This window comes from Gadus morhua, chromosome 14, assembly GCF_902167405.1.
Source record: "Gadus morhua chromosome 14, gadMor3.0, whole genome shotgun sequence".
Taxonomy (NCBI): Eukaryota; Metazoa; Chordata; class Actinopteri; order Gadiformes; family Gadidae; genus Gadus; species Gadus morhua.
This window is the reverse complement of record NC_044061.1, coordinates 5,384,891-5,397,571: the sequence shown is the minus strand read 5'-3', so window position 1 is coordinate 5,397,571 and position 12,681 is coordinate 5,384,891. Positions and strand designations below refer to the sequence as shown.

General features: G+C 45.8%; 2 protein-coding genes across 6 annotated transcripts in view; both read right to left on the bottom strand.

Moving 5' to 3' along the window:
- Positions 1–396: 396 nt before the first annotated feature.
- On the bottom strand, positions 397–10,449 carry pir (pirin). Of its 5 annotated transcripts, none has more exons than XM_030376743.1 (10): positions 10,138–10,449; positions 9,297–9,412; positions 8,919–9,011; positions 6,636–6,716; positions 5,042–5,248; positions 4,396–4,480; positions 3,655–3,699; positions 2,583–2,665; positions 2,404–2,470; positions 397–2,190 (listed from the first exon to the last, which is right to left on the bottom strand). In XM_030376743.1, the coding sequence occupies exons 2-10, from the start codon at positions 9,387–9,389 to the stop codon at positions 2,072–2,074; spliced, it is 873 nt and encodes a 290-aa protein (XP_030232603.1). In that variant the 5' UTR covers positions 9,390–9,412; positions 10,138–10,449; the 3' UTR covers positions 397–2,071. The 5 variants fall into 5 exon arrangements, with proteins under 5 accessions (XP_030232603.1, XP_030232601.1, XP_030232604.1 ...); XM_030376741.1 differs by having other exon boundaries at positions 10,142–10,449; XM_030376744.1 differs by having other exon boundaries at positions 10,233–10,449.
- A 246-nt stretch (positions 10,450–10,695) lies between these two features.
- Positions 10,696–12,681, bottom strand: part of zgc:113276 (uncharacterized) — a 9,789-nt gene continuing 7,803 nt past the window's right edge. Inside the window, exons 8-11 of the mRNA XM_030376760.1 lie at positions 12,496–12,681; positions 11,854–12,015; positions 11,526–11,615; positions 10,696–11,012 (exon numbers count right to left, since the gene is read on the bottom strand). The exon at positions 12,496–12,681 is cut by the window's right edge and continues 54 nt beyond it. Of these exons, the coding sequence (XP_030232620.1) occupies positions 10,836–11,012; positions 11,526–11,615; positions 11,854–12,015; positions 12,496–12,681 (615 nt within the window). The 3' untranslated portion in view covers positions 10,696–10,835. The remainder of the gene's footprint in view (positions 11,013–11,525; positions 11,616–11,853; positions 12,016–12,495) is intronic.

Sequence of the window (12,681 nt, the reverse complement as noted above, 5' to 3'; positions counted from 1 at the left end):
AGAGAGGGGGAGAGAGAGAGAGAGAGAGAGACAGGAAGCCAGTTACAGGGGGACGGCACGGTTTAAGTTTTAAACTGCTTTGGCAATGAACATGTTTGTTTTCCATGTCAATAAAGCTCTTTTGAATTGCGTTTAGCGTGAGCCTGTCTGGCTCTCACGCTCCCCTCTGTCTGCCGGAACACGCCTCTCGTTTATTCCCCTTGTTTGTGTTCCGCTGCCTTTACCCCGTCTGCCCGTCTGTCCCTCTCGACAGCGTGACTGTCTCTTGTCCGTCAGGCTGTCCCTCTTGTCCATCAGTCCCTCCGTAATGATACATGTGTGATGTATGTTTGATATGCTGCTACTTGCCCCTGTCTCCTGCCCTATAAGGACCACAATGGAAATAAGCCTTAGGTCTTTATTGTGTCACCCTTGACTATCTTTATTCATATAATGTATGGCACAGGTTGTTGTTTCATATTTTTGCGTCAAGAATTGTCAAATAAAATCAATCAATCAGTCCCTCTTGTTCATGAGTCTTTCCCCGCAAACCTTCAAATCTGTCCCTCAAGTAAGAATGTCTGTGTGTGGTTGTGTTTGTGGTATGGTCAGGGAAAGGAGAACAAGACGGACCGACTAGAGGACAGATTCAGGGACAAGAGGGACGGACTGACAAGCGATTAAGGAAAGACTGGAAGACTTGAAGGACAGACTCATGGACAGGAGGGACAGATTGATGGACAAGAAGGACAGACCGACAAGGGAAGAAGGAAAAGGCTGGAAGACTTGAGGGACAAACTGACAAGAGAAGAAGGAAAAACTTGGAGACTTGAGGGACAGACTCAGGGACAAGAGGGACAGACTGAGTTTGTCCTTCAAGTCTTCCAGTCTTTCCTTTATCTCTTGTCAGTCTGTCCCTCTTATCCCCGAGTCTGTCCCTCAAGTCTCCCAGTCTTTCCTCCTTCTCTTGTCAGTCTTTCCCTCTTGTCCCTGAATCTGTCCTTCGTTCGGTCCGTCTTGGTCTCCCTTCCCTGACCAAACCACAAACACAACCACACACAGACATTCTTACGCAGACACACATTCTCACGCAGACACTGACGCACACACACACAGACAGACAGAGTCTTAGAAGCTGCAACATGTGTTCTAAATCTGATCCAGACATCAGGGTTACGGGAATGCAGTGTGAACCACCATTTCTGCCTGGCCAACAGCCGCGTCCTTGGACCTGTCCAGATACCAGCCACCCTGGGACGGCCGAGGGTGGGAGTAGACGGGGTGAGGTGCGGGGGAAACATCCACGACCTTGCCCTGCGGACATGGGATAGCATGCTAACGGCTTGTTCCTGGAGAGACCGCTAAGTCACGACAAAGTGACGAGACTGAGTTGGAAAATTACAGTTCAGTAATTGTTTCCCTTTTTGAGGGACACAGAGAAACAGGATTGTGATGGCTAAAAAAACGATTCATCCAGTATGGGAAAAATTATCCCTTTGTGAATTATTTGACATTATTTGACATTTGACATTGTGAATTATTTGACAAAACATTTCCTCCCTGGGATTATTTAATCGATCCAAAAAACCTTTACAATTCTAAAGCTATAATCAAACCTGGGTAGCTGAGTGCTGCCTGCCCTCGTTCACAAATGACAGAGAGCAGAGTAACCATAGGAATCGCAACAACAAGGTCAGTATTGTCTGCTTTCTATTAGCGGTTGTGCAAACAGTTGCAGTAGCTCCATTTATCACATTATATATCAAAGTGCTTTCTGAATTACACCACTTCAATGTCCACCATCATGAGCATGAGCACTTGGGTTGAGAAAGATTTCAGTGGAGCCAGCGCCAAACCCTTCTCCTTCACGGAACTCAGACCTTACACAACGACTGAATAACAATGTAGGTAAAAAGTAAGTGGGAAAAATTGCACAAACAGTGATTAAAATAAAGTTCAACATGACATTGAAAACAAGATCAACTGAAACCCCAACTTAAGCCAATCCATTGTGTTGAACACACATTGCAAATGCCCACTGTAAACGTAAGAAGCATCAGCCACGTTATCGTGGTACATCCCAGGCACGTCACTACAGTCGATCTCTGATCTTGGACCTCCAGGTAACGGCCCTCTCGAAGCCGTTGGTTCCGCTCTGGTAATCCCTGATGGCCTGAGAGATCTCTTCTTCTGTGGTCATGACGAACGGACCTGAAGGAGGGGCAGGGAGGGTCAGCCCAGCTTGATGAACGCTTTGGTTATTCTCAAACGGTTATGGATGGAGATGCAACATATTTTTGTAGTTAAAATGGAAACTGTACACAATGTAGACAACTGTATTGTCTACGTTTTTTGAACTGCTTTTTGACCTGACTCAGAATTCGGGTCAAAAAGCACATTGCAGTGCTGAACCCAGGGTCGTACCGTGTTGAACCACAGGCTCTCCTATCGGCTCCCCGGCGATAAGCACGAACCGAGCAGCTGCCGGACCCTGTGTAATGAAAACAAGTGTTGGATGTTGAGGGTCACCAAGAGGACACTTCAGGATGAGTGTCCTGAACCTTGAGTGCTAGGAAGAAACCATTCAGGAGTACATGTATGACCTTGTTTTCTGCTTTGACGCCGTCTCCCTCAGCAAAGAGCACGGTGTGATGTGGCTCCACCAGCTGCTGGAGCTCTTCTGGACCTGGGAGGTGAGCGATAGGGGAGGGGAGGAACGACCGAGGCGTTGTGGTCGTCACATTTGAGTGGATTTAATGTATAGATTGGCTATAATGTATACTTGTCTATGAGATTTACATTTATTCTTGCGTCAACAGTTCTGTAACACCCTCATTTCCCATCTGGGACCAATAAAGTCCAAAAGATTAACTGTTTTCTGTTAATTAACAAGGGGTCCATTTTGTATCACAGACCCGACAGTGACTTGAGTCCATCGTACAAAATGGACACTGGTTGACCCTGAAGTCGCAAATCTAGAATCGTCACTCTCGTTGTGAACGACGCAAAAGAAACACAGATCCGTCTCATTGCGGCCAGAGAACCGGCGCCCATCTACACCAAACTAGGTGTGGGGGGAGGGTCTCAATCCACTGGGTTTGGAGAGCTGACCTGATTCAAGTCACGACTCTAATATTACAATTTTTACAGGCTAGTTAAGTACTTTGGTATTGGCAGACATCTGAGAGTGATTAGGGCCGGTTTGTGGAACCACACAGAGCAGAGTTTCTGTCTAATCAGATCATAATATAACCTAATGAGGAAGGCCGGGGGGAGGCTATATACCAAAGGAGCGGCATTTAAATGAGTTTGTTGCTTTCAAAACATCTCTCTTTCCACTCACTGCTTTCAAGGATAGACGAGGAGGCAGTTATTTGGTTATTTGATTGCAAGGTAGCATTCGGTAGTATTGGTGAGATATTTGGTTTAAGATTGTTGATTTGAAGCCCTTTCTGAAATAGTATTAAATTATAAACGGTGGTTTACTATGTAGATATAAAACCAATTGTGAAATTGAATTTGGATTTAAACTGCAATTTAGTTTATTAATATATAGTCTTGAAGCAAACAGGTTTCCGCTCCACGTGAAATAATCATTTTTAAATAATGGTGTACATAGTAGTTTGCTACATCACATTAACATCATGAGCCACACATCCAGGGGACAACACTTACCAACATGAAGGGAACCTGACAGTGTGTAGATGAACGTTGTCCACCCTGCGAAAAACAGACGTTGGGATTTTAAAAACTAGTTGGGTATAATCAGTAGTATAGTATAGTGTCCCCCTAGATGTATGATGGTTAGAGAGGCAACATTTGCTGTAGTCCAGTAGGTGGGCTTGTAGACTGATCTATCCAGCGTACATCTAGGTGGACATGCCCCCTTGTGATGTCACTAAAACCCGGGGAAAGGCTGTAGTGGTTTACCACACTCACACCTGCTGGCATGATATCACTACTTTAAGGAGGTCAATGAAATGGCCAGTTCTTCGAGACACACCACATTTTCCAACCGCTAGTAGGCTCTCTCTCTTCCAGACAAAGAACCATTTAGTGAACTACCAAGATATTTTCAAACCCTTGCATAACAAAGTTCAACCGCATCGGTGAACAATATTAAGTAAAAAAAAGTAAAAAGTAAAATAAAGACATGTGAGAAAAAAACGTTTTTTCGCAAAGAACTGTGACTCAGAAATAAAAAATTTAATTTGTTCAAAATGAACTAATAAAGATGAGCCAGTAAGTAATTAATTGTATACTGTTTACAGTTAAATACTCTGCAACAATATAATCATAACACATGTCACAATTAGTATCACACAGTGAAAATGGTTGGAAAAGGTTGAAAAGGCCAAACAAATAAAATACAAATGATGACTTATTTAAAACCACAGAATGTATAGCGCCCCCTACCTGCAGGTACAGGCTGGACGTGTGCTGCCCCTGGCTGCAGTGTGAAGTCCAAATACAGAGTAGGTGTCCTTGTGTACACCTTAGACTAGGAGACAAGAATACATATGATGAAGACATTATGGAAAGAATGTGCTTGAGTCTCTCTCTGTCTCTGTCTCTCTCTCTCTCTCTCTCTCTCTCTCTCTCTCTCTCTCCCTCCCTCCCTCTCCCCCTCTCTCCCTCTCTCCCTCTCTCTCTCTCTGAACAGAGTAAAGAGTAAAGTGATCGGCAGCACCACAGTATGAATAGCAGACCAGATGCTTGTGGAGTTCAGTAAACTATTTCCAACGTACATGCCAGGTCACCAAGGCCTCAGTCAAGCTGCCTCCCCCATGAGCGACCGCTGGACGACCACCTGCGACCACCATCGCTCGAGTGTCTAGCTTACACACAGTTGTCAACAAGGGACCAAGTCAACAGATGTATACACAGTGTTTTTGTATGGGTGCATATGAGTGCGTTTCTCATTGTGTGTGTGCTTGCGTAGGTGCGTGTGTGTGTGTGTGTGTGTGTGTGTGTGTGTGTGTGTGTGTGTGTGTGTGTGTGTGTGTGTGTGTGTGTAGATGTGTGTGTGCATGTGTAGGTGTGTGTGTGCATGTGTGTGTACCTTAGCCCCCAGGGCCTCCCCTGATATGACCGCGGCGCAGACCCCCCCCTGGCTGGGTTTGGGGACGTCTCTGCTCCTGAGCTCCTGGTAGCAAGGCTCCACCATCTTCTGGACGCGCGGCAGGTTCACCCAGAGCTGCAGGCCCACCACCGGCTCCTCTGACACGGGCATCTCCGCGTGGACCACCCCCCGCCCCGCGGTCATCCACTGGAGGGGGTGGAGGGGGAGGGGGAGGAGGAGGAGGGGGAGAAGAGGAGGAGAAGATGGAGGAGGAGAAGAGGGAGGGGGAGAAGAAGAGGGAGGAGGAGAAGAGGGAGGAGGAGAAGAGGAGGAGAAGCGGGAGGGTGGAGGAGGAGGAGGAGAAGAGGGAGGAGGAAGAGAAGAGGAGGAGAAGAGGGAGGGGGGGAGGAGGAGAAGAGGGAGGGAGAGGGAGGGGGAGGAGGAGAAGAGGGGGAGAAGAGGGAGAGGGAGGAGGAGGAGAAGAGGGAGGAGGGGTAGGAGGAAGAGGAGGAGAAGAGGTAGGGGAGGAGGAGGAGGACGTGGAGGGCGTGTAGGAGGAGCAGGAGAAGGAGGAAGAGGAGAAGGTGGAGAAGTGGGAGAAAGAGGACGAGAAGGAGGACGAGGAGAAGGAGAAGAGGGAGGAGGAGGAGTAGGAGGAGGAGGAGGAAAGGAGGGGAGATTAGGATATGAAGAAGGGTTAAAAGAGTACATGTTGTTAGGGTTAGGGTTAGTATCAGATACATTCATACTTCTGATGCATGATTCGGATTAATCCTTAATTTCAAAAACCTCCAAAGTTCATTGAGATCTAGCTCCTGTTAACAAGGGACAAATGGATAGAATAATGTGTATTGATTTCACATGCATGTATTGGACATGCATGTGAAGTAAAAGGTTTTTACTTCATTTCAAGGTCTGGCTGGCTGGCCACCTGTATGTCAAATTTGTGAATGTATACATTTGTTTATAATCTGTCCAGTAGGGACTGGAGTGGAGAGACAGCATTGATTAAAGCTTGTATTGAGAGGCCAGTACTTTGTGTGTCTGCCAAGGAAATACAACATGCCGGCAAGATAATAAAACCCTTGCCAAGCACAAGCACTTTCACTGATTCATCCCAGCAGTGTGTGTGTGTGTGTGTGTCTGTGTGTGTGTGTGTGTGTGTGTGTGTGTGTGTGTGTGTGTGTGTGTGTGTGTGTGTGTGTGTGTGTGTGTGTGTGTGTGTGTGTGTGTGTGTGTGTGTGTGTGTGTGTGTCCGTGTCTCTGTGTGTGTCTGTGTGTTTGTGTATGTGTGTTGTTTCTCTTTTCTGAACACCCCAACATCGCTCAGGGCTGCATGCTAACACTGTATGCTAATTGCTAACACTGGATGTTGTAACCTCCAGCTACATCCAGCTACATTATGACAGCTCTTCTGAGCGTTCAGAGTGACGGTGTTTCTCCAGAGCTCGCTGTGTTTTTTTTTTTTATCACTATTCAAAACCTTGTGTACCTCATTGACCACGCATGAACACACAACCTCAATCCCTCTCCAAAATGCGTACTGACTCAGAGTGACATTGCTACATCAGGGACGACGTCATGCCTTGCTCACCTGTAAGTCGCCCGCAGACAGCTTGCCCGAGTGGCCACAGAAGTCCTCGTGGGCGGAGCTTCCCTCCAAGACGTAGGTCACCTGGTGGAAACAAGACCGAAGGGCAGAAAGACACCATGCATTATTCTTACCATACATTCATGACTGCTCCCATCACAATAGGGCGACAACATGCAATATGCCCTATGGTCGCCATATATAATATGGCGATACAGTGAAATGGAAAACATATATTATAAACGTATTATTAATAATGCAATGACTTGCAATAAAACAACTTGGCTACAATGGTGTTCTATTGATGCAATGTACACAATATGGTACCTTCCTTGAACACCGATATCTGTGCTGTCGTTCATTTATTCACTTAACAGACGCCTTTATCCAAAAGGAACTCACAGGGACCACAGATCATCATGTCACTAAGGAGCAGGAAGGGGTAGGCAGGGAGAACAGATGTAGGTCCCGAAGGAGCAGGTAGGCGTCGGTGTGGGGTCTCGCTGAGGGCGGCCTACAACGCGTAGGTAGAACCAAACACACACGCATACGTCGGACTCCCAGCGTTCAGCGGGGACAGGAAGACCAGCACGAGGTCGGGGGTCAAACATCTGCTTTCCGGGAGAGGCGGGGGGAGGGGGGGGGAAGGAAGCGATCTGACCAACCGCGGCGTGTCTACACAGCTGTGTGATTTTAGAGGTCATGTGACCACACGAGTCAACACACCTGCTGAAAGGCATGCTGGGAGATAAGAGCTACAAGGCCGGCGGGCGACGCTACGCAGTTCATTCAGGGTCCCGTGTTCCAGACAGAGCCCCAGAAGGGCCCCGAGTTCTGAACCCCCAGACAGGCAGAAGGAGGAATGGACCCGCCTTACAACCCTGGTTCGGAGGCGTGTGTGTGTGTGTGTGTGTGTGTGTGTGTGTGTGTGTGTGTGTGTGTGTGTGTGTGTGTGTGTGTGTTGTGTGTTGTGTGTGTCCAAACATGAGTGTGTGTGTGCGTGTTTGTGTGTCTGTATCTATGTGTGTGTGTGTGTGTGTGTGTCTGTATCTATGTGTGTCTATGTGTGTCTGTATCTATGTGTGTGTGTGTGTGTGTGTGTCTGTATCTATGTGTGTCTATGTGTGTCTGTATCTATGTGTGTGTGTGTGTGTGTGTGTCTGTATCTATGTGTGTCTATGTGTGTCTGTATCTATGTGTGTGTGTGTGTGTGTGTCTGTGCTCGCACGCGCGTGTGTCAGTGTGTGTGTGTGTTTGTGTGTATCTAAATGTGTGAGTGTGTGTGTGTGTTTGTGTGTGTGTGCATCCATGCGTATGCGTATATGTATCTATGCATGTGTGTGTCTGTTTCATTGCAGTGTGTGGTGATTTATGTGTGTATGTGTGTGTGTGCATCCAATATCTAAGTGTGCTTCCTTTTGTGTGTGCGTGCGTGCGTGCGTGCGTGCGTGCGTGCGTGCGTGCGCGCGTGCGTGCGTGCGTGCGTGTGTGTGTGTGTGTGCGTGTGTGTCTGCGTCCTTGTGTGTGTGCGTCCATGACTGTGGTTGTGTGTGTGGGGGGATGTTTTACAAGCTGAGTATAGGAAGTGTGAATGAGTGGAGTCATCTGGGTTGAATATAGGGAACAGTCAATGTTTTTTTCATGGGACATTATTCAAGGAGGGGAAAAAACAACTATCGCACATGTTAGATTTACTTGTTGACTTTGGGAAATGTTTCATTATTTAAAATAATATAAGGGGGGGGGGGTATAACTATGTGAGTTGTCATAAATTGTAACTGATCGTGTTCCTAATCAGACACAGTCTCTCTGCTATTGATTTTGCGGTTCAGGATATGAAGAAACTGAACCGAATAAAATTATTAAGCGGATATTTAATAATGTCATAAATGAATTATTCCATGACCGCCAACGGCTACATAAGGGGAACAAGGGAAATGCGTAGCAGGCAGTACATGTACAGCCCAAAGTTCAAGGCCGCAATACAAATTGTCACACCGTATTCAATAAGGGCCTTGGAAAAAGAGACATTATAACAGTATTGACATTTCATCCTCAAATTTTCAGTAATATCGTTGGTACCACTTCTTGCAAATGGTGTTAGTGTTGGCCTGAAAACTAAAAGTCCCAGGACAGACAACCTATAGCTGTCGACGATCTCAGTGACTTAACAGCGCCATCTACTGGCCCACACTAAGATTGCGGTTAACAATGGACAGCAATAGGCCTACCGCCCGTCTGTGGAGCAAATTAAGAAAAAGTTGAATCCAAATTGAATGGGCCTACCGTCTCAAACCCTCTATGAGGGTGATCGGGGAAGCCTGCTGGCTTGCTCAGACGAAATTCGTCCAACATCAGGAAAGGATCCAAGTTCCTGAGCTGAGAGCAACCAAAAAGCAGTTCAATGACGCAACATAGAGAGAGGAGATGATAAGGCACGACATGGATTCATCATGTTGGCAAGCATGTTTACCACTCAACTGTATTTTACAATAAGGCAAACTTACTTGAGTTTTATTACAAACTGCTGTAGTGCTTTGACGTGTGATATTATTTTATTCCCTCCTAGCGTACGTAGATTGCACATCTGTACAATATTAGAAAATGATAAGACTGCACACATTAAAGAGTTTATGAAAGGGCCGGCCCGTGCCCGTGATCTACCTCCTTCCTGCCAATGCTCCTCCGAACTCGGGCACCAACTCCCTCCGCCTGCTCCACGCTCAGAACCGTCCGTTCAACCTTCTTGATCTTCATCCTGTAAATGGGGCTCGACACACCTTTTGAGACAAGGCAACGGATCAGTGGGTCCTTACCTGGCTTCACTGATATGTATCGTTACATTTTGTGTAAATAAAGGATTATCTTTATGCAGCAGACCAAATTTCGTGATTCTTGCAAACCTTACATGTTAAACTATTTACAAGGATGGTTTAATGTGAAAGATTTGGAAATGAAAAAAGGGTTGGATGGATTTTTCTTTTGCATAGTCATGATGACTGTGCAGAAAATATGGAACAGCCAGCCACAGCTGCTCAATGATGGCTCGATTAGTTACTCCTTAGAAAATCGCATAATCTGAATTCACCATATAAACTCTTTGAATAATTTTAATATCTTAATTTTTTTCATTTTAAACTTGGGTAAAGATTGAAGCAAAACACCAGAAATTCACAAGTAGCACTATGAAACTAATTTGCATTGTGTATTCAATCATGTGAAATGTAATCCCATACATCAAACGTGGTCTCTAGAGTAGGCTGCAGAATCCAGACCCCTCAAGGTGAATTCGACAGACCCGGCAACCTGTGACCATTCAGCCCCACCAGACCCAGGTGTTCTATATTCATGAGTACATTTATTAATCCATTATTTTGAACAACGTTGAAATCCATTCATCGTTCTCAACTAGAGATGGCTGAATACCATGCAATGCATAGGTCTTTTGTAATCTAATCTAGTGTGTAGTAGCCTATAGAATATAAAATATAAACAAGTTCGATACCTGCCTTCTATTTTGACGTATTTGCCCGGAGCGACGAACAAGAATTGTTAAAATAAATTTGCTGAAGTTAAATGCAAAAAAAGAATATACTTTACACGATAGGTTGTTGTGAGTTTTTATTGTCGCGGCAGGAGAGTGTGTTAACAATCCAGGAATCAGGAAGTGGGCGTGGCCTAACTACGCAGCCGTCCAGCCGGTAAAAGGTTGAGAACTGTATATATATATATATATATATATATATATGTATGTATGTATGTATGTATGTATGTATGTATGTATGTATGTATGTATGTATGTATGTATGTATGTATGTATGTATGTATGTATGTAGCCTATGTATGTATGTAGCCTATATATGTAGGCCTATGTATGTATGTATGTATGTATGTATGTATGTATGTATGTATGTATGTATGTATGTATGTATGTATGTATCGATGTATGTATCGATGTATGTATGTATCGATGTATCGATGTATGTATCGATGTATGTTTGTATGTATGTATGTATGTATGCATATGTGTTTGTATGTATACATAATTTGTAATACACATACATAATGAAGCTGAATTGAATTTATAACCGCAACACGAACAACCGCAATGTCAACACAGTAACATAACACATTTAAATCATCCCAATGAGGATCAAACACTACCGATCCACAGAATCATCCTCTTCATCGTCGTCGTCCTCCTCACAGCCACATCAGGCCGTGCATCTGCTGGACGTATGATTCGAGCAGCGGCGCATAGCTGTGCAGTTGCGTGTTCGATTCCACCCCGATAAGTCTGGCGCGCCGGCGCATGATGTCCGCCGCGATGCGCAGGCTGGCCGCCTGTCCTCCCGCCAAGTTCACCGCATGAGGTCCCACCTGTCGCCAGAAGTAAGCGAGGCGGGAGACAGAACCAGCTGTGAGCGGTGAGGAGAACATTTGTTTTGAAGATTACCTGCTGGCTCTCATCTCAGCTCAGGTCAAGCTGAGCCAAATGGTATTTCTATAGCCTTTAAACACATGTGCAGTCGAGTCCCTCTGATCTTTAGCCTTGACCGCATTTACAGTTTGGCAAATGCATTTCTCTAACCGCTAATCACAGTTACAGTCCAAAAGTGTTTCATAAGCCCGCATTAATATTTATTTACCCATTCGAAAACTTCATCTTTAATCTTATTCCTCCATTTAACGGCTCCAAATTAAACCTTAACTTTAAACTTTGACCCTCTGCACTATTATTAGTATAATTATATAATAATAATTATGATATCCTTCATCATTATGGTGTCCTATTGTTTATATTTATCACATGGTCCAGCGTTGCTGTAGGGATCGGAACAAAGATCAATGATATCATGTCGGAGTGAGAAACGGCTGCCAAACCAAACCCACCTGGAGGGCTGCGTACTGGCCCATCACGTAGAGAGGGCAGCCAGGGGCCCACTGCAGGGCCGGGGTGACACAGGGCCAGCCCTCCATCACCTGCAAGAGAAGGGAACCACAGGACGGAACCACAGGACTCAGGTGGCTTCAACTGCCTCCCAGTGTCAAATGATACTGCTTGCTATGTGTAAATGATACCGCTTTCTATTTTTTCGTGTTTTCAAATGATACCTTGCCTCCTCGCCTATAATCAATTAATTCATTCAACCGCTCCATCCATCTATCGTCCATGAATTCACCCATCCCTCCATCCCTCCTCCATCTAGCTACAACGTGCCTGTATAGGGTACTCCTTCATGACCCCAGAGAGCAGAGGGTCGTGTCTGGCGTCCAGCTTGCAGCCTGTAGCCAGCCAGATGCGGTCCCCAGTCCACCCGGAGCCGTCACAGAGAGCCACGCTCCAGACCTGTCTCCTGTAGCACCACTTGGCCTCGCTCACCTGGGGTCGTGGGGACGAGACCCCCACCCACGTGAGACAGAGTCATTTACCTAACCAATCAATTCACCACCACTAATATCCTCTCATCTTCGCTCCAGCATGTTAGACACCTTTGTGAGCGTATTAGACTTCCCTAATGGACGTAGATTGCACATCCCTACGTTAATAGAAAATGATAAAATTGCACACGTGATTAAAAAGTATGCCTTAATCAGAAAAAAATGCAAGAAATAACAATTCTGCTGTAGCAAATAATTCTGCTATAGCCTATTATAACAGTGACAATGCAACCCATAGACCAAAATAAATATTATTTGAATGTTGTATACGTGGTTAATCCCTGTATTCTACGGTAATCCTTGTTTCTCGCTCAGAGCAATTAAATGTGTGTTTTTCAACTGCTCCGTCGGTGGCCATAAAGCGAATGCGACCATAAGGGAGAACTGTGTTTGTTTGAACCTCTTGGGCTGCCGCTCCTACCTGGCGGTAGGTCTTGAGGTCCACCCGTCCGCTCTGTATGTAGGGCTTCAGCTGGACGTAGGCCTCGGGGCTAACCGCTCCGCCCTTCCTGGCCTGCCGGATCATGGCCAGCCGCCGCTGCAGGCTCTTCTCCCCGTAGAACTGGCTGAGGTGGGCGCGTCCGTCCAGCTTGATGCCGTGCTCCAC